The 26,620-nt window shown below is 40.0% G+C and overlaps 2 protein-coding genes across 7 annotated transcripts in view; one reads left to right on the top strand and one right to left on the bottom strand.

Moving 5' to 3' along the window:
• LOC100286605 (cytosolic carboxypeptidase 6) overlaps nt 1-2,166 on the bottom strand; it is a 468,593-nt gene extending 466,427 nt beyond the window's left edge. The window contains exons 1-2 of the mRNA XM_014169493.2: nt 2,063-2,166; nt 682-804 (exon numbers count right to left, since the gene is read on the bottom strand). Of these exons, the coding sequence (XP_014024968.1) occupies nt 682-804; nt 2,063-2,105 (166 nt within the window). The 5' untranslated portion in view covers nt 2,106-2,166. The remainder of the gene's footprint in view (nt 1-681; nt 805-2,062) is intronic.
• Nucleotides 2,167-13,471: 11,305 nt separating this feature from the next.
• LOC106584331 (ELAV-like protein 4) overlaps nt 13,472-26,620 on the top strand; it is an 80,926-nt gene continuing 67,777 nt past the window's right edge. For 2 of the 6 annotated variants that reach the window (XM_014169498.2, XM_045706006.1), the window contains exons 1-2: nt 13,476-13,967; nt 14,535-14,666. In XM_014169498.2, coding sequence (XP_014024973.1) covers nt 13,920-13,967; nt 14,535-14,666 — 180 coding nt within the window. In that variant the 5' untranslated portion in view covers nt 13,476-13,919. Of the gene's footprint in view, nt 13,968-14,534; nt 14,667-26,620 lie in introns of all 6 variants that reach the window. The other 4 variants (XM_014169500.2, XM_014169499.2, XM_014169501.2 and 1 more) reach the window with 4 other exon arrangements.

Below are 26,620 nucleotides of genomic sequence, written 5' to 3'. Positions count from 1 at the left end.
ATTGAGAACATAAAGGCAATATTAACATAATTTCATTGCTTTGATATGATGCAATTCAAATCACAGAAACATATCTAAGGAAAATAATACTTTTGTAACTAAAGTATATAAGATCTGTAAAGGAGGATCAGACAGAGAGGATCGCACTAAAAAACTACCTTTTTGTGTTTGTGTGGGTCTTCTTGTATATTAGTAAACAAGAAACAATTGTAGCTGAAAATGTAGTGCAATACCCAGAAATATGGTATCTGGTAATGAACAACCTGTCAACCTGCCTTGTATGAGCAAGCATAGCCTACATTATATACATGATTTACTATATCCTAAATCCCACCATCTCTTTGCCATATACTGCCTTTTTTAAATTGAGGGACCGATAGTAATGTCATCATAGATTTAGCCGGTGTTAACTTGTGGAATAGACACTGGCTGGAATGCATTTTTAACCAATTTAGCATTCAGGATTAGACCCACCCGTTGTATAATAGCTTGATAACACTGGATTGTTTTGTGATCCAAAGTAGATTTACATAGCCTATAACTAATTAAGCTAGGTAAAATACAATTCCAAATTAGCCTAATAAGCCTAGTCTGTGGATATATTTACAAATATTAAGTACAAATGTATCAAATGTCACTGTAGTAAACTCTGACATTAGACCTCATTCAGTTTGTACTTACCACTCTCGAAGCAAGCATCAAAGACAAGGTGGCTTTTCCGTGAAACTCCTGTGTATCCTGTTGGAGTAACCATCAGCTTGTTCACATTGCCCACTAAGGCTTCCTCTCTTCCAGCTTCACTGCCTAGGAAAACCACATATCACTTGTCAAACCACTTAATCTGAACTAAGCTCTATTAAACACCCCACTATTCTTAAGTTATCACATGGGCTAAATATTATATTAAGGCTTATATTCAATTGAATCAGAAGTAGATATGACAAAGTTTCTTCATGCATGTGGCTAGCTGAGGTTTGAAAAGGGACCATTGGTCCATGCCTGCCTTATGCATAGTAAATAAGGCATACTGTTGGCAAAGCCTTAACTGAAGTATCCTTGCAGAAATATGTCTACATGTATTAGAACAAAATAAAAACCTCAAAGCAACAAAAAGGTGTGATAAATTATTTATTTTGGTAACTTCAGACATTTCACTATTGTAAACAAATGGAATGTTACTAGCGTAAACCTCACAACAATAAACAGCTAGGCCTATAGTCAGGTCTTACAAGTGCTTGGCCCTGCTTGTTGACAGGTGCTGAAGCAGGTGGTTAAATAGCCTATGCCATTTGAAGTGAACATACTGTCCTTTAACTGCAGCTAATACATTAATAATAGATAATAATCTCACTTTATAAATCAAGTCGCACTGATAGTGTTGCATTTAATTACAGTACAGCCTAGGTAGCTAATACCATGCCATGCCATGGATGTTACACATGATGTGGATTAGGATTTAACTCTATGAACTCAAATATTGTAATTGTAGACTAATTAAAACCCGTACAATGATGTGTACCCACTACCATAATATTACCATAGCTAGATACAGAGGGAATAGACATAGGTAGCCACTACTTCCTCCCACTGCCAGTTGCTGCAACAGACATCAAGTATTTGCTAACGCTGGTCCTGGACGTCGTTCGTTGAGTACAGCAGAACGACGCCTTGGACCAGAGCTAGCTAGCTAAAATTAGCTGTTAGCTAAACTCATAGCAAAACAGCATAAACTGAATGGCAAGTAGCTAACCCGTCCAGGCAGAATGTTCACGGCAAACAGTTCAATTTGCTGAACATTTTAATATTGATGATACTAGCTTGTATTATGTATCGCATGTAGCTAAACTAGGAACGTTAACGTTAGCTAGCTAGCTACAATAACTAGAAGGTTAGCTAGCTAACAAGCTAGCTAGATGTTGATGTTCACAAACGATGACGCGTCGGTCTAGGTGAGTGATGCAGCAGTCCAGACTCATGCACTAACTAAATGTGCAGCTACCTGCTATGCACTCTCATATAGGTACTGTGGAGGTATCTAGCTAGCACTACTGTATTTACACACCAGTGTCGACGTCTCTCACGTTCTCCTCCATCTTCCTTTCCATTTTTGCACAACACACCAGCGCATGACGCTGGCTGAGTGTTTCCACGGCAACGCAGCGTGAGGCTAAGGGAGGAGGTTTGATTTGACATACAGTAAAAGGTCATTGCTAGAACTAATTCCGTTTTTGTCAAATTAACGTCCAAATTTGATCTTTTTTGCATTTCAGCGAACCCTAACCCTTTTCCTAACCTTAACCTATTTCTCCTAACCTGCTACTTTAATTATCCTAACCTGCTACGAAAAGTCAAATCGGACTTTAATTTGACAAAAGCTGAATCCCTTCTAGCCATGACCGACATCTATTTCTCTCTTTGGATTGGTGGATATTTGAATTGGTGGCTATTTGGTGGATATTTGGATTGGTGGATATCTCGTTATTTGAATAATATTTTGAATATTCGATGAGGGTTGTTGATGTCAACCATCTGTATTCTGAGATACTATTCTATCCTCATGAATATGCATATTGAAGAGTTATTTTGACTGTCACTGAATAATTTCATGAATTAATACTACAATGAAATTGTGTTCAGTACTGCAATGAAATTGCCATTTCACCCCATTTTGAAACTGAGAGTTTATGACATAGCCTCTCTAGTAATTTAATAGGATCTCTATGGTTTATTCCATTTGTTTGGACAGTGGAAATGGGGTCCAAGAAATATATATATATTTTTTTATCTCTGGCAGTGGAAGTAGGCCTATTTTGAAAATCTAAACGAACAATGTATGGTCCTCTCTCCTCTTTTTAGCTAACATAGAGAACATGGTAGGCTTCAGAGCCTAAACATGTAGCATGAAATGCAATATCTCTCGCTCACTGTTGGCTGTGATTGTAAATTATCCACTGATTTATTAAAGCATGAGGATTTGTAGACAATCGGAGCATATGTCATCAAGCCAATCAAGCCTGACCCTATTCTCTTTCCATTATTATTATATTATCTGATCCCATGGCACTTATCGTAAGAGTAGGGGTGTTAACCCCAGTGTCATGGCTAAATTCCCAACCTGGCCCCAGTCCATAATGGCCACCTAATCATCCCCCTCCTTCCTAATTGGCATATATAACTCCTCACCTCTTCACCTGATAGCTGATGTGTGGTGAGCGTTCTGGCACAAAATGGTTGCTGTACATCACCCAGGGTGGTGCTACACATGTGTGGAGGAAGAGGTGAGTTTCCCCCTATTATGTAAAGCGCTTTGAGTACCTCAGTTGGTAGAAAATCATTATATAAATCCAATCTATTATTATTAGTAGTAGTAGTATTAGCTACATCAAATGAATGGCCATAAGACTCCAGAGCAAGAGACATATAGACTTTCTGTTGTTACTTTTCAGGTTTTAAGGTTTGTGTAACAGGAGAAACTGAATAAGGCTGGGAGTAGGGAAAGGATTTTTCTCCCTGTGATCATATTTAATGGCAAGCTACAGGCAACTGAACAGCTAGGATGGCATGATTATTTCTTAATGATAAAGAACTGCTGTGCAATATTTCCTTAAAATTGAAAATGTAATAACTGTCCTTCATGGTATGTCATCCCTTAACTCTAGCCAATTAATGGGCTCCATGGTGCTGGATTTTTTTTTGACTGATGTTCAATGAAATTACTTTGAGACAAGAAACAAAATAATGTATTACATTTTAAACGTTTGTTGTCTTTGCTGTTCCATTTGTAGACCTACATGTTTCGTTGAATGTACTGTGGACGGGCAATTCCATGTGTTTTTGTAACATTTTCAGTGGACATTATTAAAAGTCGTCCTTGTGCATACACAGCGCCTTCAGAAAGTATTCATACCCCATGACTTACGCTTCGATCACACCGACAGCGTCATTGCATTTTGGTAAACCAGAATTATATTCATTTCCAATGAAACGCTACGTTTTCCTTGCAGCATTGCATTGCAGAGGCAGTTGCAGTGTGTTCGGTGTGGTGCATGCATGGGATTTATTGAACGTATGCGTCAAACTGTATGCGTAGACTGCTTGACAGAAATGGTAGCAGAAGGTGAATGTTGAACTTTTTTTGCATACATATCTAGATGATGCTGCGTACTATTTTGCTGTTGGTGTGTTCGAAGCCTTTGCCCACATTTTGTTGTGTTACTGCCTGAAATCAAAATGGATTAAATATTTTTTTCTCTCACTCATCTACACACAATACACCATAATGACATAGTGAAAACATATTTTTAAAATTTTTTGCAAATTGATTGAAAATGTAATACAGAAATATCTAATTTACATAAGTAATCACAGCCCTGAGTCAATACATGTTAGAATCACCTTTGGCAACGACTACAGCTGTGAGTCTTTCTGGGTAAGTCTCTAAGAGCTTTGCACACCTGGATTGTACAATATTTGCACATTATTTTATTTTTTATTCTTTAAGCTCTGTTAAGTTGGTTGTTGATCATTGCTAGACAGACATTTTCAAGTCTTGCCGTAGATTTTCAAGAGGATTTCAGTCAAAACTGTAACTAGGCCTCTCAGGAACATTCAATGTCATCTTGGTAAGCAACTCCAGTGTAGATTTGGCCTTGTGTTTTAGGTTATTGTCCTGCTGAAAGATGAATTTGTCTCCCTGCGTCTTTTGGAAAGCAGACTGAACCAGGTTTTTCTCTAGGATTTTGCCTGTGCTTAGCTCTAATCCGCTTCATTATATCCTTAGAAAACTCTCTAGTCCTTGCCAATGAAAAGAAGACCCATAACACCTCCATGCTTCAAAATATGAAGAGTGGTACTCAGTGATGTGTTGTGTTGGATTTGCCCCAAACATAACGCTTTGTATTCAGGACATAAAGTTAATTTCTTTGCCAAATGTTTTGCAGTTTCACTTTAGTGCCTCATTGCAAACATGAATTAGGGAATTTGGGAATTTTATTCTGTACAAGCTTCCTTCTTTTCACTTTGTCATTTAGTTTAGTATTGTGGAATAACTGCAATGTTTTCAGTTTTCTCATATAACAACCATTAAACTCTGTAACTGTTTTAAAATCACCATTGGCCTCATGGTATAATCCCTGAGCGGTTTCCTTCCTCTCCGGCATCTGAGTTAGGATAGATGTGTGTGTCTTTGTAGTGACTGGGTGTATTGATACACTATCCATAGTGTAATTAATGACTTCACCATGCTCAAAGGCACACTCAATGTCTGCTTTTTCCCCCCATCTACCAATGGGTGCATTTCTTTGCAAGGCACTGAGGAACCTCCCTGGTCTTTGTGGTTGAATCTGTATTTGAAATTCACTGCTCGACTTAAGGACCTTACAGACAATTGTATGTGTGGGTTACAGAGGTGAGGTAGTTATTTTTGTCTTTTTTTTTTTAAGTCTAAAAACGTAATTCCACTTTGACATTATGGGGTATTGTGTGTAGGCCAGTGACACAAAATCAATATTTAATCAATTTTAAACTCAGGCTGTAACACAATAAAATGTGGAAAAGGTCAAGGGGGTGTGAATGGTTTGTTTAACTTTAATTATTGTTTTTTGCATCATTCTGTTTCTGTGGAATTGCCCAGATCATCAACTTGGATGTGTCTACCTGGGATTAGGTTTGTATATCTCTGGACTCATCTCAGGGGTATCAAAGTTTTAGAGGATGATGATGAAGCCCATGAACTCCTGACAATACATCTCCACATCTGCACATCTGTACTCCATGCAGATCTGTCATGAAGTTTACAGACTGAAAAGATGATTTAATGAGCACATCAATCATCGAAAACAAAAGAAAAGTACAGTCCTGTCCATGATCCTCAGATCATCCTTCTCAAATTATATTTTCAATCTCTGTTTTCATTCTTACTATTTAAAAATATTTGTCTTTATAGCATGACTGAAATTATTTTTTATTATAAATCCATAATGTTTTCATGGCTACTTTTCTTAGAGATTGCTTCTAGTCTGTCTTTTTAGATGGAACTCTGCATGTGTTTTCATGTGCAGTATTGGAACAAGGAAACCCTTTCTAGTTTGACCATGTAGGCATATAAAGCGCCATCAATGAAAAGGAAGTCATGCAAAATCAAAAGGTAGGACATGTTGGACTGGAAAGAACAGGCGGCATGCAGACAGTCACTATGGCGACAGCAATCAAGAGACTCTTGGGACTGAGCAGGTCAGAGAAGAGGGCTTGAGAGGCAGCTGACAGAGAAATCAACCCTCAGACTGGATGATTCAAGTGACAGCTCATCCCAGAGTACAGGCAGCCTGGCTGTCCCCACAGAGACTGTTTTGAGAAGGGTCGTTCCACCTCAAAAAGCACAAGAAAGAGGATTTTGACACCCACCATCTCAGATTGTTCTGAAATTGTTTCTATAGTTAGTAACAGATACAATTAGTATTCCTGAAACATGATTTTATTGAAACATAATTTGATCTCTGATAAATTAAGCTAAATGATTGCACCCCAATTGGCCATTTTAATTTATAGGATTTCAGATAATATTCAATGAATTTAGTACCCAACATCTGACTTGGACCAAACTTCTTCCTACCAATGAGTAAGACGGGAGATATAAAAAACCACCCACGGATCCCCCACACCCCATGCCAATCCCACCCCAACAACAAGTATACAGTATATAATTATTCTATGTTTTAGAGGTGCCCTACACTAACTGCTGTTTTCAGCTCTCGCCATAGGTTTTGGATGTGATTCAGATCTGGACTCTTCGCTGGCCACTCCAGAACAGTCCAGCTCCTCTTCTTGAGCCATTCCTGGGTGCTTTTGATGTGCGTTTGGGCTTGTTGTTCTGTTGGAAGACCAAAAAACTTCAACAGAGACCCCGTTTTTGGACACTTCAATGAACATTGCACTCCAAACAACCTTGATACACTACTGATTTCTGATGTCTTGCATACACTCAAGGTCACCAGTATCAGGGTCAGTAAAGTAACCTATGGCGAGATCTAAAAACAACAATTGGTGGAGGGCACCCCTCAAACATTGAAAAATTTGAGCAGTTTGCTGCTGAAGAGTGGGCCAATTTTCCAGTAGAACGGTGCAGCAAGCTCAGGATGCATAATCGAGAGCATCCTGTCGGGCTGTATCACCGCCTGGTACGGAAACTGCTCCGCCCATAACTGTAAGGCTCTCCAGAGGGTAGTGAGGTCTGCACAACGCATCACTGGGGGCAAACTACCTGCTCTCCAGGACACCTACACCACCCGATGACACAGGAAGGCCAAAAAGATCATCAAGGACAACAACCACCTGAGCCACTGCCTGTTCACCCCGCTATCATCCAGAAGGCGAGGTCAGTACAGGTGCATCAAAGCAGGGACCGAGAGACTGAAAAACAGCTCCTATCTCAAGGCCATCAGACTGTTAAACAGCCATCACTAACATTGAGTGGCTGCTGCCAACATACTGACTCAACTCCAGCCACTTTAATAATGGAAAAATGTATGTAATAAATGTATCACTAGCCACTTTAAACAATGCCATTTCATATAATGTTTACATACCCTACATTACTCATCTCATATGTATATACTGTACTCTATACCATCTACTGCATCTTGCCATCTTGATGTAATGTATCACTAGCCACTTTTAACAATGCCAATTTTATATGTTTACATACCCTACATTACTCATCTCATATGTATATGCTGTACTCTATACCATCCACTGCATCTTGCCATCTTGATGTAATGTATCACTAGCCACTTTAAACAATGCCATTTTTATATGTTTACATATCCTACATTACTCATCCCATATGTATATTCTGTACTCTATACCATCTACTGCATCTTGCCATCTTGATGTAATGTATCACTAGCCACTTTAAACAATGCCACTTTTATATGTTTACATATTCTACATTACTCATCTCATATGTATATACTGTACTCTATACCATCCACTGCATCTTGCTTATGCGGTTCTATACCATCACTCATTCATATATGTTTTTAGGTACACATTCTTATTCATTCCTTTACACTTGGGTGTATAAGGTAATTGTTGTGAAATTGTTAGGTTGGATATTACTGCATTGTCGGAACTAGAAGCACAAGCATTTTGCTACACTCGCATTAACATCTGCTAACCATGTGTATGTGACAAATCCAAATTTATTTTGATTTGATTTGATTTCATTGATGGCTACAAGATGCATTTGTATGCAGTTACAGCATCTTTGACAAAGGCTGTGCAACCAAGTACTAGCTCCGGGCTGCCAATACTTTTGTCCATGCCATTCGTCTTTTTTTTCTCAATTAAAACTGTAAACTTAAGTTTACAAAAAAAAGTTGTTCTGCAATGTTGAAAATCCAATTACAACATGTGGAGTTATTTTAAAACATATTAGGGAATTATTTAAGAAAATTCCAATTGCAAAACACTATACAGTCTATGTGTTTGGGACTTTTACCATTACAGACCATTAGAAACCATAACATTGAAACCATTAGAACTGCTGTTGCCTAATGGTTTGCTTTTTCTCCAGGAATGGTCTAACAGTAACTAATCAATACCTTTTTTGAAGGGAATAAACCACACACAAAGGGTCTGTTTCCTGGACGTAAAATAAGGACAAACTGAATTTCTTTCATGGAGGACTGGCTTGAATTGTAAGGATGACCACAATTCTTTTTTTTCATGTGCCAAATCTGTTAGTTTTTTTTACCCAAAGTTGCAAAGGAAATGTTGTGATCTATTTAATAAATACAAGAGACTAGAAAAATGAATAAAAGAGTATGTGCTGACCAGCTGTCAAGTGTCTTCACTGACATTATGAACCTATCCCTGACCCGGTCTGTAATACCAACTTGTTTCAAGCAGACCACCATAGTCCCCGTGCCCAAGAACACCAAGGTAGCCTGCCTAAATGACTATCGGACAGTATCACTCACACCTATAGCCATGAAAGTCTTTGAAAGGCTGGTCATGGCTCACATCAACACCATCCTCCCAGACACCCTGGACCCACTCCAATTTGCATACTGCCCCAACAGATCCACAGACAATGCAATCTCTATTGTACTCCACACTGCCCTTTCCCACTTGGACAAAAAGAACACCTACGTGAGAATGCTGTTCATTGACTACAGATCAGTGTTCAACACCATAGTGCCCTGGGACTGAACACCCCCCTCTACAACTGGATCCTGGAATTCCTGACCGGCCACCCCCAGGCCGTGAGGGTGGGCAACAACACAGGGACCCCTCAGGGGTCTGTGCTTATTCCCCTCCTGTACTCCCTGTTCACCCACAACTGTGTGGCCGCACACGACTCCAACACCAATATCAAGTTTGCTGACGGCAAGACGGTGGTAGAGCTGATCACCAACGAAGATGAGGCTGCCTATAGGGAGGTCAGAGACCTGGTGCCAGGATAACAACCTCTTCCTCAACGTTAGCAAGATAAAGGAGCTGATAGTGGACAACAGGAAATGGAGGGGAGAGCACGCCCCGATCTACATCGATGGGACTGTAGTGGAGCGGGTCTCGAGCTCTAACGTTCTTGGTGTCCACATCACCAAGGAATTAACATGGTCCACACACACCAACACAGTTGGGAAGAGGGCACCACCGCACCTCTTCCCCCTCAGGAGACTGAATTAATTTGGCATGGGCCCTCAGATCCTCAAAAAACGTCTACAGCTGCACCATTTAGAGCATCTTGACTAGCTGCATCATCGCTTGGAACGGCAACTGCAAGGCACCCGACCGCAAGGCGCTACAGAGGGTGGTGAGTAGCAGTGTGCCGAGTCCTCGGACAAAACAAGTATCGTAACGGATATGGAGAATTTTTGTAATATGATTATGACACAAGTATGTTTTGTAATTATCCGTTTTTTTCTGCTACCAGCACGCATCTCTCTCTTTCACTCTAACAGTGTGAAGCGCTGTGTGCTCTAAACAACTATTGGCTAGTTCTCCTGTCTGTAAAGAAACGGGTGGCGTTACCGGTTGAGTCTGCTGCAACGATTGGATTAGAAGAAGCCGCTCTCCCTCTGCTCTCATTTCCCCATTTTCTATTTCACTTACTCACAGTCACTAGTCTCAGCACTAAAGTCTCCCCTTCTCCAAACATTGTTTGTGAATCAGAATCCGTAGCTAGTCGTTGTTGTTCAATCTAGTTATCTCCTGTCGACTTTGGTTGTTTTTGTCTGTTTACTTGACATTGTTTAGTAGGCTACTTTGTCTGTCTATATAATTATTCCATTGTTGACGACGTCTGTCACTATGTGGTGATCGCAGCCCATGCTTGCTTGCTTGATATTATTATTTCTTCTCACCCAGGCATGTTTAGCAAATGATAGATCATTAGAAAATTAAATGACAAATGTTGATAGTTTATATTGATTGCACAAATGTTGTGGCATAAGTGTCGGGAGAGAAAAGTTTTGCTCTCGAAAGTGAAACAATATATGGGGCAAGCGACTTCAATTACTAATTTCTCTGAATGAAGGAAAATAACCATTACCAGATTCATACATTACATAGTACGGAAAAGCAATACTCCAAACCACAGCTTCATACTACGTGTCAAACATAGAGAACTGATACTTAATACTGGTTGTTGGGGCGGGATTGGCGTGGGATGTGGGGGGTCCGTGGGTGGCTTTTGACCATTTTGTGTTATTTCTAATGTCTTACTCATTGTCAGGAATAAGTTTGGTCCAAATTGGATGTTGGGTACTATATTTATTGAGAATTATCTGAATCCTATAAATTAAAATGGTCAATTTGGGTGCAATCAATTAGCTTAATTTCTCCAAGAACAATTTATATTTCAACAAAGTAATGTTTCAGGAATGCCAATTGTATGTGTTTCTAACTACAGAAACAATTTCAGAACAATCTGAGATGGTGGGTGGCATGGCTTGCTGAAATGACATGGAATGACTCTGAAGCCAGTTGTACATGGTAACAGCTTTTTTGAGGTACATGTAAGAATAAGGCCATGATAGAAAAAACACCTAGTAGTTGTAAAATTGATAGTGCTGTATGGTCTCACTTGTTCTCTATGTGAGTAAGATTTCAGCCATATTCTCACTCTCTCCCTTCTTTCTCTATCTATCATTTACATATCTGTGCACATATGCACATAATCACACGTTCAAATGCACAACATTAACAGCATTAGGGGAGAATTGAAGTAACTCTCTCTCGCCTCTCTGCTTGCAGTGACTCTCTCCTCTCTGCTGGCTGTGGTCCATACCAGCAGATGGTCCGGTGTCAATAGGCTGCTATTAACTGGCCACAGTCCTCTCCTGGGGCCAGGAGAAAAAGCACATACAGTGCACTGGAGACAAAGACAAGCCATGCTGCTTGTGGAGGTACTGATACTTTTACCTTTTTAATGTATTTTAAGATGAAGTCACACCAAGCTGATGAACGGTATCATCACACAGTTTATTATATTCAGTAGAAATACTGTACATCTTCAGGAAACTATAGGAAAATAGCATGATGTGATGCCGACAATAATGTGATAATGATCAATCACCTGACCTTGACCGTTGACCATTGATTTGACCTACATCCTGTTATGTTCAGGAGGAGGGGTAACACTTTACCACTTTTCACTGTTTCTCCTACACCTGTGTAGTAACACTGGAGTTCCTGTTGTATTAGGGTTGTATAAACATGCTATTACATAGTAGGTATTGTATCCCAAACCGTGAATGACATACAGTACAAACCTAAAGAATCTGACTCCATAGAGACGGTACAGGTGAATGTATCACAAATAACATGTCTTACATCAATTTCTTGACTTACTCTATGTGGCTATTTCCCACATGTCATGCTGAAAAGGAATGCACTGCCAGCTATGTGCCAGGAAATGCCCTTGTCCAGAGCAAAGGATCACAATTTCAAACTCTCCAGAAAAGTGTTTAAAAGTTTAAAAACAGGCAAAATGAATATTTACTGAAAAGGGTCTCGTAGTTTCTTGCAATAGCCGTCTCTGACTTTAAGGAATATTTATCTCAAAACTGTGATTCCTAAAAAAATGTGTCCAAAGTTTTGGTTAACTCAGATTTGTCTAAAATCTTAAATTAATCAGAAATGAGCAGGGTCAGTTATACCATCTCCTGACATGTACTGCAGCAAGACAACCTGTGGTCCCTAAAGTCTTCTACTCTTGATAGATTTAAACAAACATTATTGATATCACCATGGTCACAACCATAACCTGTCAACTCTGTCTCCCTTTTGTTCAAATATGTTCATTTTAATTCGTTTTTATAGTCATAAAGCAACTGAGGAAAAACTAAACTGCTACTTTGTATACCACCTGAGCAACTCCGTAAAAACGTAAATTTTTGTCTCACGTCAACCCTCGTCAGAGTGCTGAAAGATCTTATAGAATGGTTATGTTTTTGTTTAGGATTGTCAAATGAACCATTTTCCATATTTTACAAATGTTTGTATTGAGCTTTTACTTTTAGAGGCACGAATATGTCTCATTTGAATACCTCTTGTCATCTCCGGAAGTCATTGTTAACCCCCTTAAGATATTTTCTTTAGTAAATGTTCTGAAAAAATATGTTAATCACTGTTCTGCAATAATTGCTTAAACTATTGAAATATTTGCTGTGCTAGACATAAAGGATCGTGTTTCCTTTATAAATCTTGTTTTATATTCTGAATCTAGAAAAACATGCCAAAATGCTAATGAAATTAGCCCTGGAGAATTATATAGTGGTATAAACCAAACAAAAAGTTACAAGATTTGTATTACGTATGTCATTAATATAACATTAGAATTGAACAATCAAGGCCTTTAAACAGTTGTTGGACAGTAAATGTAAAAATTAAATGCCTTTTATGGTGTCCAACGGAGTTTACATTAATCCAGTTAGTTGCATTTTATGATACATAAAAAAGAGGGGGCGAGATAGCTGATACGTTGGTCTATAAAAATATATATTTCAAATTTGGTTAATATTAAGAAAAATATGCGGGGAAAAAAGTTGGGATTGCCTCGTCTTTCAAGAATCCCTGTAATTGATGATGGTGCTCCATCGTCCTACTACTAAGTATTCCTATTGAGATGAAGACTGGGCAGAAAAAGAGAAGGAATGAGCCTGATCCCTATGTCTCATGTCTTATACACATAGAGAAAGAGGAGATGGGAAACACAGAGAAAGCAGGGAGAACAGGCAGATGTGGTGGCGTCGCTGTTGTTGTTAGAACAGTCTTCCCACCTTGTGGTAGCACAGTGAACTGTAGCTGCCTGCATGAGAGCGTGAGCAAGTGAGTTGGGAGAGAGCGACACAGAGAGAAATGGAATGAGAGTGTGAGAGAGAGAGAAAGAAAGGGTGAGAGAGAGAGAGAGAGAGAGAGAGAGAGAGAGAGGGAGAAAGGGTGAGAGAGAGAGAAAGAGAGAGAGAGAGAAAGAGAAAGAGAGACAGAGAGGGAGTTTAAACCAAGAGCTATGTTTTGGGACAAGCTAATCTGCCAGAAAGCAGTGTGAGGATCGGAGCGCATTGTGTGAGCGAGTGTGCGGGGGACAGATAAGGGAACAAGCCCGCCAGCCCGACTGCTTGTTTTAATGTGCTGACTCTGGGGAGATAAAAAAAATTGACTCTTCAGTTGTGTGCCGAGACCCTGGGCACAAGCTCCACATCCACCAGAGGTGTACCAAAGCAGGGGGAAAAGGGGACAAAAATCTGACACAAAAGAAATTATAGAGGATTTTTTCCCATTTTTTAATTGATTAATTTTTTCTTTCTTTTTTCCTGGGACTGACTTTCATTTCCAGTAGAAAGAGGGAGAAAATCACTGAAGGGGAACCCTTAGAAAATAAGAAAAGGACAAGAAAAAGCATTGACTACAAGATGTTCGAAATCAGCCGAACACTCAACGCTGCTTTGTTGAGCAATGAGGTAAAGAAAAATTGGCTTCGTTTTTTCTCACCTCCCCAGTGTATGTGCTGCCTACCATTCTGTCTTGTGTATTATTGTGTGTGTACATTTCTGTGTAAAGTGTAAAGACACAGGGTTGATTAATGACCAGAGCTTAGCGTATTAGCCAAGCTCGATGGATGCTAGTAGAAAAAGGATCACACGCTTCTCACTCATTCCTGCTTGCAGTAACAAATGGAAGGCTAGGCAGCTGGCTGATTAATGTGACAACTGTTTTATTTCCCCTAATTTCCCCAAAGCAAGGTGGCTATCATTGCTAAGCTTGCTTGAGGAATCGCCCATCATGTGTGTGTGTGCATATGTGTGTGAGCGTGTGGTTGATGCCTGTGTCTGCATGTCTGTGTGTGTGTGATTGTGTGTGTGCATAGTGTACTGTGATTGCCCTCTGCCTCCTCTTCCTCTCTCCCCCTCACTCCCGCTGTCCTTTGCCATTCTGTTTCTGTCCTTCCTACTTTCCTGTTTCTGTTCTTCCTTCTTCTCCCTCTCCCCCTCTCTCTATCTGTGTGTGAGCGTGCACTCTGTGAGCAGCATCTCAAGATGATGGTGCGGTACCCCCAGCTCTCGGGACTAGCCACTGCTGACGGCTCCGTCCCTGAGAGGCTCTCGCCGCTATTTCCCAGGGATCTCCCATCCACCCAGATGGGGTCCAGGTCACTTTTGGTAAGAGGATAGACAGAAATATCTCCATCTCTTATAACACAAACAGGAGAAAAAATGATAGAGAGAGAGAGAGAGAGAGAGCGAGCGAAAGAGAGAGAGAGCGAAAGAGAGAGAGAGAGCAGTAAATAATAGATCAGTTTAGGAAGATGACTGTATCCCCAGGAATTGTATTAGCAGCTATTAACATGCTTATGTGTGTTCAATTACAACCGCCTACTCTGCCTTAACCCTCTGTCAATCAGTCCGTTATCTTGGGAGTAAGAGCGGCAGAGTGCATGTGAAGTGTGTATGAATTCAGTGTAGCAGGCTCACTGCATGCATAGTTTGCCAATGCCTGCATCTTTATGTGCATTTTGTACGTGTGTGTGGGCGCTTATGGCTTATGTGTTGTATGTGCATGGAAATAATGTTACCTCAATATTTCTAAACTATTTCTTTTTAAACTACATTTGAATCTGAAACAGAGAGTAAATTAGAATATGGAAAGTAGTATGTAATATGGCGTCAGGTAATAGTTTTTCTTTGAAAAGTGTGGGGTTGGGTACATTTACCATCTGGACACTCGTAACTGGCAGATGTGATGTGCGGAAACTTAGAAATACAGGGCTACTGCAATACACTGAAACCATGCCACAATGATGAAATACTGTAAGATATGAATGTTACCATTAATACCTGATGCTCTGTATGGAGAGAATTTAGAAGTATGGATATGGTGTAGTTTATTTGTTTCACTTTTTACATAGGAGATTTGTTTAGACAGGATACTGATCTGATTTCATTATGTAATGCAGATAGTTGCTCTTGATGGCCATTATGTAAAGCAGGCAACTAAGTCAACCTGAAGTTAAACCATTAGGGACATTATCTTTGAGATAATTTATTCAAGTCTTCCTCCTCATTGTTAGAACTTGAGTCTACAGTATGTGCTGTTTCTAATGTAGAGTGTAGTTCAAGGGGAAGAGAGGCATGAGAAAACCTGCATTAAATCGACATGAAACTGTGGGTGTCTAATCTGTGATGGGCTCTCATTCGGCTTCCCTTCAAACAGGCTCAGCTTCCCACCCTAGAGCTTTCCAGAATTTTTCAGAAATCGTTGTAATGCTGACAGCATTGAAGTCTTCCGTTAACTGTACACGATTGCAGAGGAAATGTTTGGTCATCTATAAAGACTTAATGTTGTTATTCACCTGGCAGAACCGTCTTATTCACTCATACAGACTATTCTCACATAGGCTACACAGTCATGCTCACTAGCTGCCTGTGAAGAATCCTAGTGTTGTACTACAGAGGAAATAGACTTAAATTGCAGATGACAAGTAGCTTGATGCTGTAATTTCTCTCTCACATAATAATAGTACCACACAGTGCCTTCATTTCTACTGAAATTAAAATTGAATAGTAGATTGTAATAATGGGTAGTGAGAGGTTATGGCAAGTTATTAAATCAACTCTTTCAAGCCTTTTAATTGCAACACATAAAGAAGTATGTAGTGTTTGGGTGAGCTAAAGAACTTGATGTGGATGTTTGTATGCATTTTCATTATATCTGATAATGATTATGCAGACCGTTCTAAAGCTATGATTGGAATGCGCACAAACCAGGGAGAATGTTTTATCACCCTGTTTCTAGGTGACCCTGAAAACCCACAAATACTATTCTACTTCCTGTTAAAATAAATGTGACTATATTAGTTGTATGTAAGTCAGAATATATGAGGCGTGACTGGGATTATGATTACCCTGGTTAAAACAGACCATCGTTACAATGATTAATGGTACCTTCATTAAGCACAGCTAGATCATTTGCATACATTAGATACATGTGCTGGAAGAATGTTGAGGCTTTGCCGTTGGAGAGCAGGATTAGTTTATACTTTTGGTGGATGTGAGGCATACTATTATAATACTAGAGACCAAAATGTTGAGTCCTAGATGTCTGAGATGTGTACGGTGTGAGAGCTGCATGGTACCACTGTATGGCTATGGCTGTGCTACAGTATGATATTATCACAACAGTAGGATTGACAAAATTGAAATGATGATCTATCTTAAATCAAAAGCCATAATAAAAAACTATTATTTTACTGGTATGATACTGAACACCTTCAAGTATATTTAAAGGGAATCCAGTATAGCAAAGTGATGAAGCAAAAGACATCACTTGGTTGAACAAGATACATACTTAGCTAAATGGCTGCAGTCTTGAACAATGTCCCTGGAGTCCAGGCTGCCATTTGTCAGGCTGCAGGGGACCTAGAGAACATTGTGTTTGAAAGGATGCCGAACAACTTCTACTGAGTTCTCTATCAGAACCTAGTGTCTGTTCTGCTCTGAATGCTGTTGCGAGCCTGTGATTACTGTCATCACACAGCTGTTGTTTTTCTTAGAATGTTGTGCTTTGTTTGGTAACTCCATTCTTCGGGTTCAACAAAGAAAGGTTAGATTTTACTTCAAACTCATTTGATGCATCATCACAACAATCAGAAGCATTGGCAATGGCATATTGACACCCCCGAAATTGTAAGGGTCATCTCTATTGCACAACAATGATTAGCTCTTTCCATCTGCCACTTCCATCACTTCCTCCTTCCCTGATTGCAGTGGGTCTCTGGATAATCTACCCCAGGAAATTAGTTCATTTATGCTCAACAACCCTGCCTTTGCTGACGCACAAACAGGTGCAGTATAAAGATAGGCACGTATCATCTCTGAGAGAGGCAGCGCACTGTGCCAAGGAGGTAGAATCCCCAGCCTAACTGCGACACAAAATCATATCTTGGATACAAAGGCCATAGATTGATATTGATTAACTGACAGGAGCATCATTTTAGGATTTACTATCTATGAATAATGAAATGATGAAGTAACCTGGATTTGTTGAACGGTGGATTTGGACCAATATTGAGTGAATTGATCTAAGATATCCCAATTCATGACATGCAAATACCAACATGAGTCATTGAACTTTGAAAAAACATCAGTATGAGTAAGAATGAGCCAAGACACACGAGGTACCAGAACCTTGCTCAATCATCAGTTTTAGGAGGATGGCACACGAAAGTGCTATTTATCACGCAGGTCAATCAGCGGTCACCTGCACACAGCTGCAAGAGAACAGCCCATCTCACACTGCAGTACAACTGTTAAATACATATAGGCTGTAGAAGCTCTTATCATAGATTATTGTAGTGTATGTCAACAAAAAGGGTGTTAGAGAATATGTTGAGGGGAATATACTGAGTAGTTACTTGCTTACTACATCCTGATTACGCCCATAAAAAAACAATAGCTGTTGGGTGGCCTGTGTGGCATAGGATATGCTCTGTCAGCTTCTTGTAAAGAACCCAGTAAAGATCCAATGAATGCCAATTACCCTGACCATGTCAAGTCAGTGCCATCATATAACAATTCATTTCAGATATCACACATTAAAAGGGGTGACTGTCTGTTGTGGGTTACAATTCATAGGATAGTTTCTCAGCCACCCTGCATGATTCTCTCATTCCTGAGATGGGTGTGGTAGCTACTGTACTGTGTGTGCCTGCATGGAAGGCAGGGCCAAGAGGGCAGGCTGGCAGTGTCACACTAAGAGGGGGCCAGTGCTGCATGGGGGGGCCTGGTGAGCAGCAGCTGAGCCAGAGTCCCGCTGGGAGCCGTCACTGCTGAGTGGAGCAGGTGTCTCCAGCCAGGCAAAGAGCTTCCCTAAGCCAGAGGAGAAGAGAGGAGGCAGGGCCGGCCATGACTCTGTGTGCCCCGCAGAGGACAGGTGGCTCTCTCTCTCTCTCTCTCTCTCTCTCTCTCTCTCTCTCTCTCTCTCTCTCTCTCTCTCTCTCTCTCTCTCTCTCTCTCTCTCTCTCTCTCTCACACACTCTGTGAGTATACTTCTCAATGCCTCCTCCAGGGGCTGTCATTGCATACCAAGCCGTCCTATTGTGTATCTTGTCTGCAGAATGATCACATTAGCATGTTAGCTAGCAATGTTGCTGTCCATGGTGCTGAAGTACCAGATGGATATATAGTACAGTGCCTTCAGAAAGTATTCACACCACTTGACTTTTTCCACATTTTGTTGTGTTACAGCCTCTCTGACCTACACACAATACCCCATAATGTCAAAGTGTAATTATGTTTATTTATTTATTTATTTTACAAATGTTTTAAAAATACAAATATGAAATGTCAAGAAGAATTCAACCCCTTTGTTATGACAAATGGTGTTTAACATGATTTTTGAATGACCTCATCTCTGTACCCCACACATACAATTATCTGTAAGGTCCCTCAGTCGAGCATTGAATTTCAAACACAGATTCAACCACAAACCCCAGTTTTTCCAATGCCTCGCAAAGAAGAGCACCTATCGGTAGACAGGTAAAAAAAAAGCAGACATTGAATACCCCTTTGAGGAAATCCAACACATCACTGAGTACCACTCTTCATATTTTCAAGCATGGTGGTGGCTGCATCATGTTATGGGTATGCTTGTCATCGGCAAGGACTAGGGAGTTATTTTTAGGATAAAAAGAAATGGAATAGAGCTAAGCACAGGCAAAATCCTAGAGGAAAAACTGGTTCAGTCTGTTTTCCAACAGACACTGGGAGACAAATTCACATTTCAGCAGCATAATAACCTAAAACACAAGGCCAAATATACACTGGAGTTGCTTACTAAGATGACATTGAATGTTCCTGAGTTGCCTAGTTACAGTTCTGACTTAAATTGGCTTGAAAATCTACGGCAAGACTTGAAAATGGCTGTCTAGCACCTTGACAGTTTCAAGAATTAAAAAAATAATAATGTGCAAATATTATACAATCCAGGTGTGCAAAGGTATTAGAGATTTACTCAGAAAGACTCACAGCTGTAATCACTGCCAAAGATGTCTCTAACATGTATTGACTCAGGGGTGTGAATACTATTTCCTTTTCAATACATTTTCAAAAATGTCAAAAAACATGTTTCCACTTTGTCATTATGAGTTATTGTGTGTAGATGTGTGAGAAAAAAAAACATATTTAATCCTTTTTGAATTCAGGCTATAACACAACAAAATGTGAAATATGTCAAGGGGTATGAATACCTTCTGAAAGCACTGTACAAGGGGAGGTAGTTGTGATCCATAAAACATAGCCACCCAAAAGAAAGAACTGAAGCTTACACCCAGCTAAGGGTCAGCTTTCTGGATACACGTACCCTGACCTGGAAGTAACAGCCTGTGATTTCACCCATAGAGAGGCAAATGGCAAGGTTTCGGAGGAGAAGCCACTCACGTTGCTCTGTGTGCGTATATGACAGGGGTCTATTTATCGACTGAGAGTTGCATGTGATAAAACACAAAAGAATGTACATACAATTGTGATGATAGCTTGAAAACCATGACTTTTTGACCGTTATGTAAGAGCGCTTAACAAGTGCTTTTTCCTCTTACAACCGCAAAGAGCACTTCTATTGTGTTGATTAAACCGGAATTTAATTTTAGAGACACATTTATATACTGTATGCTTACTGTGGCCATTGTTTTATATCCAATCACAGTTATTTCACGGCTTATAACAGAGTAATTAGAAAAGGAATCATGTTGGAGGAAAAAAACGGAACTGTGTCGTGTCTTTATTGCCTGAGAGCGAGGTTTATTCTTGTTTGTGTACATACAGTAATGAATGTTACTGTTAATTAGAGTGGAACGGTGAAAGGGTATTGAAGAAAACAGCCACAGTTTTATGCCATTTTCAGTCAACTGTTTCCATACACTCAGTTCCAGACATTTCAAAGGAGGCATTACCCCCACTGACCAGTGTAGTTCTATTGTAATCTCTCTTAGCTGACTAAACTCAAAATAACAATAACAATAACCATTATGCTATAGTCAAGATTATCTATATAAATATATATATATATATATATATATATATATATATATATATATATATATATGTATATATATGTATATATATATATAATTATATTCAAATTGCACATAATTATATTCAAATTGCACATTGTGACGCATAAAAATATATGACATAAAAAAAGGGCAGTCAAATGGCTGCACCTGCTATTCGAGAGCCATCAGTATCGGGCCGCCATCTTAAAAAAAGAGATTAGCGAATGCTTTAGCTCACAGTTTACTGCCTTTTGGTAGGAAGTGACAAATGTGGCCAACACTTGAGCGATAGGCTGTGGCCGAATCGTGACATCTTGACGAACAACACTGTTTTTCAGAATTTGTAGTTTTTTAGCCAATGACTTTTATTGATTTACTAATTGTTTGGGAGCTATAAAAGTGACGGCTGTTGTCATGAATAAATGATATGTGCCTGACATGAGTGCATTACTGAGGGAGACCTGCGAGGCCAGGCATTACTTCCTTAGAGACATAGCGGTTCTCTTCACAGCCCTGGGAAAGCATCATCCCCACTAGTTTTCCAAGCCATTAATAATGAATCCTTTCTAACAGCAGCATTCAGGTTTAGATGGCTAGGACATCAGTGACAAGACTAAAATAGCACAATTTACAGCAGGAGAAAAGCATATTTATGTATGGTAATTATTCCTTAAGGTATCCTTCTTTGCTGCTCTCTCCATTCTTGATTTCTTTACTCTCCCTATCTCGTTCTATTTCCTCCTGAGGGTGCAGAGGGGAGGGGGTAAAAAAAGAGAGATGGACGGAACACAGAACACTGCATTCATTCCTTTCATAGCTACAGTGGTCAAGGGCAGGGAGAAACACAACATACTTTATTAATGCATTGCATTTTGTCAAGCATAAATCTATGCCTACCTAAACAGAAAATGTTACATTGATCAACAAAAATAAACAGCTAATACAACACACATGAGATAAAGCTATTCGCCAAGCATATATGCTGTTAAACTAAAATATGGCAGAGTAGCATTGTGCACTCGCTTTCCTACTAGCATCTTATTAAGAAGGAGCAGTAAACCATGAAGTGACATTTAGAAAGATGAAATGTCCAGTGTTAGCATGTTAGGAGGGCTCTAGTGCTCTGAGGCAGGCTGGCAGCACAGCGAAGGGATGGGGCCAGGCAGGAGAATGCATCCCCTCTCTGAGGGGAGGTGCTGATTAAAGCCCCAGCCAGATGGACCGCAGCGGTCACCCTCAGAGCATGGAGGTACCCCGACTGGGATCAAACACAGAGCAGGCCGCCCCACAGCCAACCACTACACCACCATGGCAGCACTCACCACTCATAGTGGCAACACAGACGCCAATAACGATGAGGGACAACACTGGTAATGACAAGGGGAGCAGGCAAAGTATTGTTGCGGTTGAATGTCATTTATCAAGTGGCAACACCTCTGTAATCCAAATGGACTGTAATCCAAAGTCTCCTGCTGTGACTGAAACCCTCCGTGCTAGAATACATGTCAACCATGGAAACCCCTCTGTGCAATTTTACAGCTCTCTCATTTCTGTTAAAGGTTATGGGAGCCTCAGTCCTTGCTCGCAAACAAAGGTAGTTATATGTACATATGCTTATTCTACCATGGTATTTGTTTAATTATACTTCAGATCTAGGCTCCCTTGCTGGGTTCAGTATTTATGAAACACTTTCCTTTGGCGCAGCCACTGCTTCTACGACCGCTATTGAATTGTAATAACTGTCTTAGTACTGCATTTTGTGATAAAGGTGGCCATCTCTCCATACATGCAGTATGTGGTTTTCTCCTGTCACATTCTGTCCCATAGACAGGAATAGCTTACGCAGTTAGATAAGCCATGCCACTTCTCAATTGCTCCATCTATATAAAATGGATTTGAGTTCAAGGGAATGACAAACGCCTGTGACAAATATAGCACAGCCTTGTCCTGAAGTCGCCATGAAGAATTAATGTCTTGTTGAGAAGTTTCTCTTAGGTGGTGACATGAGCATGAGTTGAAATGGCCGTGATTCATTTCCAATGACATGGAAAGATAGGTATTTACAGGAGAAATGTTTCTCCTGCGGTTTAAGGAGCTGAGTAAGGATTTGGCAGAATGCTTGTCAGTCATCTTAAACATAAAAAATAACAGAAGCCAGTCCCGAAAGACAACTACTGCTGTCCTCGGCTAAATGCAGATTTGTAATTGATGCCTGATGTCTCGGAGTAAGCAATGCTGAGTTTGTCACTCTGTATCAAGACAAAAGGTCTGACACCAATTTGTTGATTGTTATGGGTGGAGAATGGACTTACGCCAGAGAAGTGATGATAATCAATCTGAGTTGCACGGCCAGGTGCTGCCAAAACTTCTATACAGGAAGTAAATGGATTGTTCAAGGGCAAATCAAAGAGAGCCAAATAAGCTCCTCCAAATAAGCTCCTGAGAAGACAAACCTGGGTGTCATAAAGAATAGTCTGTTTGTTTATGAGGGAGTCAGGGACATACTGTACTGGGATTTTTCCATGATAGGCTCAGTTCCATGGAAAGTGCATGATGAACATCATTTTTTGGAGGTCTCTCTTTCTCTGCCAGATCAGGCACAAATGGGCTATAAAAGCAAGCAGGGGATGACACTTCCAATCCGGTTAGTGTCCCTAATAGGAAATACAGAGGTGAGCTGGGAGAGGCGAGGCCTGCTGTTAACAAAGCTAAAATGATCTAACTACAGGCCCTGTGTGACATGCTAATCAATGGCCGTTGACCTTTCACTGACCTGGTTGTCTGGTGGTCATTCAAACAAACCATATTGTGAAAGTTACCATTTCATGACAGATAACTTTTTTATTGTTCTGTAAAATCAAAGGGAATTTCAGATAACTTAATACATATATTCATAAAAACATATCAATCAGTGAAACTTCAAATATGGCACGGAGTAAAATACTGGCAGATGAGCCCATGGATGAATGTAACATAATCTGAAAAATCTATATTGTGTTTATTCAAAATACATGTTCACAGAAGATTACATGTATATTTACTGAGCGTGGCAAATTAAAACTTCTTAAAATGTTAACAGTTTTTTACACACTTCACACATTTCAGGTGACACCAACACTTTGCTACTTTTAAATAAACTTGTGATTATTCAGAGTGAAACATGAGAAGGGTGCGAATACACTGCATCTAACGGTTAGATTGCTCTGATTTAGATTAAGTTGATTCTATAAGACTGTCTGCTGCATATCTACTTTCATACTAGCTACATACAGAAGAGATATTATCTTACAATGGTGTTACATCTAAGTGTAATATCAAATTGTGTATTCGCGTGTGTGTGTGCGTGTGTGTGAGAGAGAGAGAGAGAGAGAGAGAGAGAGAGAGAGAGAGAGAGATCACCCACACAGTGTGTATGTGTGCAGTCAGCAGTGGAAATCCTTAAAATTCTTAGTTGAAATTCAAGTCAGCATTAAGGACGGGTCTCAATTTTCATCAGCAGAAAAAAACATTCACTGGATGTTAATCCGTGGAGCGCTTTTGAGAGGGAGGGGTTTTGGATAAGTAGGGAGGGCACGAGAGAGCAGGCGCAGGCCATGACAATTAGCCAGATTCTGGTGTCAAAATTAGCAGGCTTTCAGCAGAGGCAGGAGCCATGCCGGTGGGGCTCTATAATTGGGGCTACAGCAATCGGTGCATCAGGTCATAGGTACTTCAGGAGGGTGGGTGAGAGAGAGTGTCAGGACCTATCCAGGCAGAGACAATCAATGAGATGGGCTTTACATTGCTGACTGCATCGTTGGAAATCCTCCTGGGTTAGAGCCAGTAAAGCTTTTCACTTGAAAAAGTTAAGAAAAATAAAAAAAATGAACAAATACTTTCCTGAAAATAGCTATCATAGTCTTTAGTCAAAATACATTAGCCCGTCCAGTACATAAGGCTAAAGCTAAATTCCAAATAATTTTTATGCAATATTTTACAAAATCCCCCAAAACACACACAGTGTGTACGGAGAGCCAAAGCCCACGGAGGCAAACCTTCCTGCCCAGCAACTCCAGTGACTAGATCTGAAATCTCCCAGCAGGCAGCCAACCTCCCCATCTGACAACACAAGGCAGGAGAGAGCCAAATGTAACACTGCTTTAAGACCCCATTCACTTTCATCACTTTCTATTCATTAAAAGAACGTAGGAAAACAATTTGGTAAAAGAAAGCAAGTACAGAAGAGGATATGGATTGCTCAAATGAAATCCCATTAAGAAAACTCTATTGAAGTATTTGAGGATGTTGTCCATAGATAAGAATCTTCTGCTTCCTGGAACTCTTCTTAACTGCGTACCTATTCATCCAATAGTTAAAGTTGACTGCAATCAAAAAGAAAAATGATTGTTATTCATCTGTGTTATGTTCTATTATTTACAGCCAAGAATTAAAAGGTGGTAATAAAAACATGGTACCAGAGAGAATATTAAAGTCAGTGAAGCAGAGAATTATTTCCCAAGCTTGCACAGAATGCAATGAATTCAAAAAGGTCAAGTCAGAATAATAAAAGTGATAGAAAAAACAGGTCTGGTATTCATTGCAGGTTTCTAGACTGAGAAGCATTGTACCAGAACGCACCCCAAACAAAAGGCAGGTGGTATCTGTGTTGTCCCTGGCAGTAAGGGGCGGAAGAAGATACCACACCTTATTAAAACAACTCCAGCAAACACATCCATTCAGGAAACACCCAAGTCCTGTTGATTCCTAATTGAGGTTGGCGATGCTTTAGCCATGGCTTTAACGCTCATTAGTATTTCAAGCATATTGCTGTGCATGGCTTTAATACTCAGTGAGGTGGAGGGGCCAGAGGTGTAGTGGAGAGATTGGAGACCTTCAAAGCTCAGTCTCTCGCTTTTTTATTCAATGCATGCAACTGCGGGCAAATTCTGTGCCCTGTGAAAGCTGACCAATGCATTGGTCTCTTCTCATTGTCAATATGCTACTGTACATATACGAATATAAATACAGTGCAAACATATACCTTGCAGATATACTGAACTGAATGTAAAGCATGCATTCATAAAGAAAATACATACATTGTTACATCCGTACTATAGGCCCACTTTACATATTGAGAAATTAACAGCTGAGTCATTCCGAGCCCACATCCACATCAAAAAAACTCCTGAAAATGTTTGGGGCAAATTATGGATTAGTTTAACAGTGCTGCAGTGTTTTGTAGGCTGTCAAGAGCACTGTGGGATTTCCTATCAGTGCTCATTCAGCTGGAGGTTAATGGACTTACTCAAGTTAGTCTGCCTGCCATGAGAGCCTCCTCCTAATTGAATAAAAACCAGCATGTGAACGAGAGGACCAGCTATATGTCTCTCTGTCTCTGATGTCTGGAATAAAACAATGTACTGTAATGACGCAGTGTTGAACAATGGATAAAATAGGCTTACTGCTGCTAGGCACATGCTGTAACAAAACATTGGGCCGTACCAAAACAACCACAAAGCAAACAGTAATATATTGTGTCATGACAACTAAGTAAATTAGAGTATGCAGGTGCTTGCTCTCCTTGTCGCAGGTGCTTGCTCTCCTTGTCTCTGAGTCTGGGGCCAGCTAGTGTATATCTGCTTCCTATGTTATGGCCTCTCTGGTCACTGCTGCTCTCTCATACCCAAAGCTATTCTAATCAAAACAGACTTGCCCCAATGGGATGTGGCTGCTGGGTTTCAACATATATAAGGTATATGAGATACTGTCAAATATGCATTGTTATTGCATCTAAAATGCTGTATGGAAGATGCATTGTTATTTTAACATTGTAAAAGATCCTAACAATTGTTTTGAATTGTTGTATTCTTCGAATCACACCTCTGTGTGTTGGAGGCAAAATCGAATGCATTTAAGGAGGCATTCTTATAATGCAAAGGCTGCATTGTAGGTCAGCTGGCATTACTGAAGTTCATGTTTATGAGATGTGGCATGCCTTAGCTTGTGCAGGGTACAATTGAGAGGACTTCAGTAGTAGGCTTATAGGTATGGGATGTTATGCATCTCTTCCTATACAGGTACAAAAGA

Source organism: Salmo salar, chromosome ssa23, assembly GCF_905237065.1.
Source record: "Salmo salar chromosome ssa23, Ssal_v3.1, whole genome shotgun sequence".
Classification (NCBI taxonomy): domain Eukaryota; kingdom Metazoa; phylum Chordata; class Actinopteri; order Salmoniformes; family Salmonidae; genus Salmo; species Salmo salar.
This window is presented reverse-complemented; position numbering and strand designations above follow the sequence as displayed.